General features: G+C 37.4%; 1 protein-coding gene across 1 annotated transcript in view; it reads right to left on the minus strand.

Annotated features, from left to right (window-relative positions):
- Positions 1-2,968, minus strand: part of FAM186A (family with sequence similarity 186 member A) — a 62,753-nt gene extending 59,785 nt beyond the window's left edge. The window contains 1 exon segment of the mRNA XM_027108198.1: positions 2,807-2,968. Within this exon segment, the coding sequence (XP_026963999.1) occupies positions 2,807-2,968 (162 nt within the window).
- Between the last annotated feature and the right edge of the window lie 207 nt (positions 2,969-3,175).

Below are 3,175 nucleotides of genomic sequence, written 5' to 3' on the forward strand. Positions count from 1 at the left end.
GCGGCCCCTCTTGTTGCAGAGCACAGGCTCCAGACGCGCAGGCTCAGTAATTGTGGCTCACGGGCCCAGTTGCTCCGCGGCATGTGGGGTCTTCCCGGACCAGGGCTCGAACCTGTGTCCCCTGCATTAGCAGGCAGATTCTCAACCACTGCGCCACCAGGGAAGCCCTGTTTGTAGCTTTTTTGATGATGGCCATTCTGACTGGTGTCAGGTGATACCTCATTGTAGTTTTGATCTACATTTCTCTAATAATTAATGATGTTGAGCAGCTTTTCATGTGCCTCTTAGCCATCTATATGTCTTCTTTGGAGAAATGTCTATTTAGGTCTTCTGCCCATTTTTGATTGGGTTGCTTATTTTTTTGATATTGAACTGCATAAGCTGTTTGTATATTTTGGAGAATAATTCCTTGTCAGTTGCTTCATTTGCAAATATTTTCTCCCATTCTGAGGGTTGTCTTTTTGTCTCATTTATGGTTTTCTTTGCTGTGCAAAAGCTGGTTAGGTCCTATTTATTTATCTTCGGTTTTATTTTTATTACCCTAGGAGGTGGGTCAAAAAAGATCTCTCTGTGGTTTATGTCAAGGAGTGTTCTTCCTATGTTTTCCTCTAAGAGTTTTATAGGGTGCGGTCTTACATTTAGGTCTTTAATCCATTTTGAGTTTATTTTTGTGTATGGTGTTAGGAAATGTTCTAATTTCATTCTTTTACATGTAGCTGTCCAGTTTTCCCAGCACCAGGTATTGAAAGACTCTCTTTTCTCCACTGTATATTCTTGCCTCCTTTATCATGGATTAGGTGACCATAGGTGTGTGGGTTTATCTCTAGGCTTTCTATCCTGTTCCATTGATCTATATTTCTGTTTTTGTGCCAGTACCATACTGTCTTGATTACTGTAGCTTTGTAGTATAGTCTGAAGTCAGGGAGCCTGATTCCTCCAGCTCCATTTTTCTTTCTCAATATTGCTTTGGCTATTCAGGGTCTTTTGTGTTTCCATACAAATTGTAAAATTTTTTGTTCTAATTCTGTGAAAAATGCCATTGGTAATTTGATAAGGTTGCATTGAATCTGTAGATTGCTTTGGGTAGTATAGTCATTTTCACAATATTAATTCTTGCAGTCCAAGAACATGGTGTATCTCTCCATCTGTTTGTGTCATCTTTGATTCCTTTCATCGGTGTCTTATAGTTTTCTGAGTACAGGTCTTTTACCTCCTTAGGTAGGTTTATTCCTAGGTATTTTACTCTTTTTGTTGCAATGGTAAATGGGATTGTTTCCTTAATGTCTCTTTCTGATTTTTCATTGTTAGGGTATAGGAATGCAAGAGATTTCTGTGCATTAATTTTTTATCCTGCAACTGTACCAGATTCATTGATTAGCTCTAGTAGTTTTCTGGTGGCATCTTTAGGATTTTCTAGGTATAGTATCATGTCATCTGCAAACAGTGACAGTTTTACTGCTTTTCCAATTTGGATTACTTTTACTTCTTTTTCTTCTCTGACTGCTGTGGATAGGACTTTCAAAACTCTATTGAATAATAGTGGTGAGAGTGGACAGCCTTGTCTTCTTCCTCATCTTAGAGGAAATGCTTTCAGTTTTTCACCATCGAGAATGATGTTTGCTGTGGGCTTGTCATTTATGGCCTTTATTATGTTGAGGTAGGGCATAACTTCTATGCCCACTTTCTGGAGAGTTTTTTTCATAAATGGGTGTTGAATTTTGTCAAAATCTTTTTCTGCATCTATTGAGATGATCATATGGTTTTTCTTCTTTAATTTGTTAATATGGTGTATCACATTGATTGATTTGCATATATTGAAGAATTCTTGCATCCCTCAGTTAAATCCCACTTGATCATGGTATATGATCCTTTTAATGTGCTGTTGGATTCTGTTTGCTAGTATTTTGTTGAGGACTTTTGCGTCTATTTTCATCAGTGATATATGTCTGTGATTTTCTTTTTTCGTAGTATCTTTTTCTGGTTTTGGTATCAGGGTGATGGTGGCCTTGTAGAATGAGCTTGGGAGTGTTCCTTTCTCTGCAATTTTTTGGAAGAGTTTGAGAAGGATGGGTGTCAGCTCTTCTCTAAGTGTTTGATAGAAGTCGCCTGTGAAGCCATCTGGTCCTGGATTTTTGTTTGTTGGAAGATTTTAATTGCAGTTTCAATTTCATTACTTGTGATTTAGTCTCTTTATATTTTCTGTTTCTTCCTGGTTCAGTCTTGGAATGTTGTACCTTTTTAAGAGTTTGACCATTTCTTCTAGGTTGTCCATTTTCTTGGCATATAGTTGCTTATAGTAGTCTCTTATGATCCTTTCTATTTCTGCAGTGTCAGTTGTAATTTCTCCTTTTTCATTTCTGGTTTTAGTGATTTGAATCCTCTCCTTTTTTTCCCCCCTTTTTTTCTTGATGAGTCTGGCTAAAGGTTTATCAGTTTTGTTTATCTTCTCAAATAACCAGCTCTTGGTTTCACTGATGTTTGTTATTATTTCCTTCATTTCTATTTCATTTAGTTCTGCTCTGGTTATTATGATTTCTTTCCTTTTACTAACTTTGGGTTTTTTTGTTCCTTCTCTAGTTGCTTTAGGTGTAAGGTTAGGTTGTTTATTTGAGATTTTTCTTGTTTCTTGAGGTAGGATTGAATTGCTATAAACTCCCCTCTTAGGACTGCTTTTGCTGCATCCCATAGGTTTTGCGTCATCATATTTTCATTGTCATTTGTTTCTTTTTTTTTTTTCAAATTTGGAAAAGGGTCTTTAATTTTATTGAAGCTCATTTTTCTGGGCTCCACTGAATAGGGCTCTAACTTTGGGTGTATCTCCAACTGCAATGATTTTGGCTCCAGCTAACAACTGCAAAATCAAACCAGATGTTACAATTGGGGAGATACCCAATTGCATTAAAGTTCCTCTGTTGGATGCAAGAATAACTCCCATCCAGTAGAAAGGATCTGCAGAATCTGATGACATGATTCCAAATAGTGGTATCTGACAACATGACAACATACTAAGAAGATGAAGAAAGTTATAGGAGTCCATAGTACCTTTTTTCTAAACTGGATTTTCCTTTCAGGTTTCTGAGTATCTGGTAGAACTGCACAGAAAGGTTTGATAACTTCTAAAACTTTGATACCCTTGGTGGCAGCTAGGGCAACCTGGTTGGGCCCAGCGACCTTG

The sequence above is a fragment of the Aethalodelphis obliquidens genome, unplaced genomic scaffold, assembly GCF_003676395.1.
Source record: "Aethalodelphis obliquidens isolate GAN/ISIS:26980383/991018 unplaced genomic scaffold, ASM367639v1 scaffold8, whole genome shotgun sequence".
Classification (NCBI taxonomy): domain Eukaryota; kingdom Metazoa; phylum Chordata; class Mammalia; order Artiodactyla; family Delphinidae; genus Aethalodelphis; species Aethalodelphis obliquidens.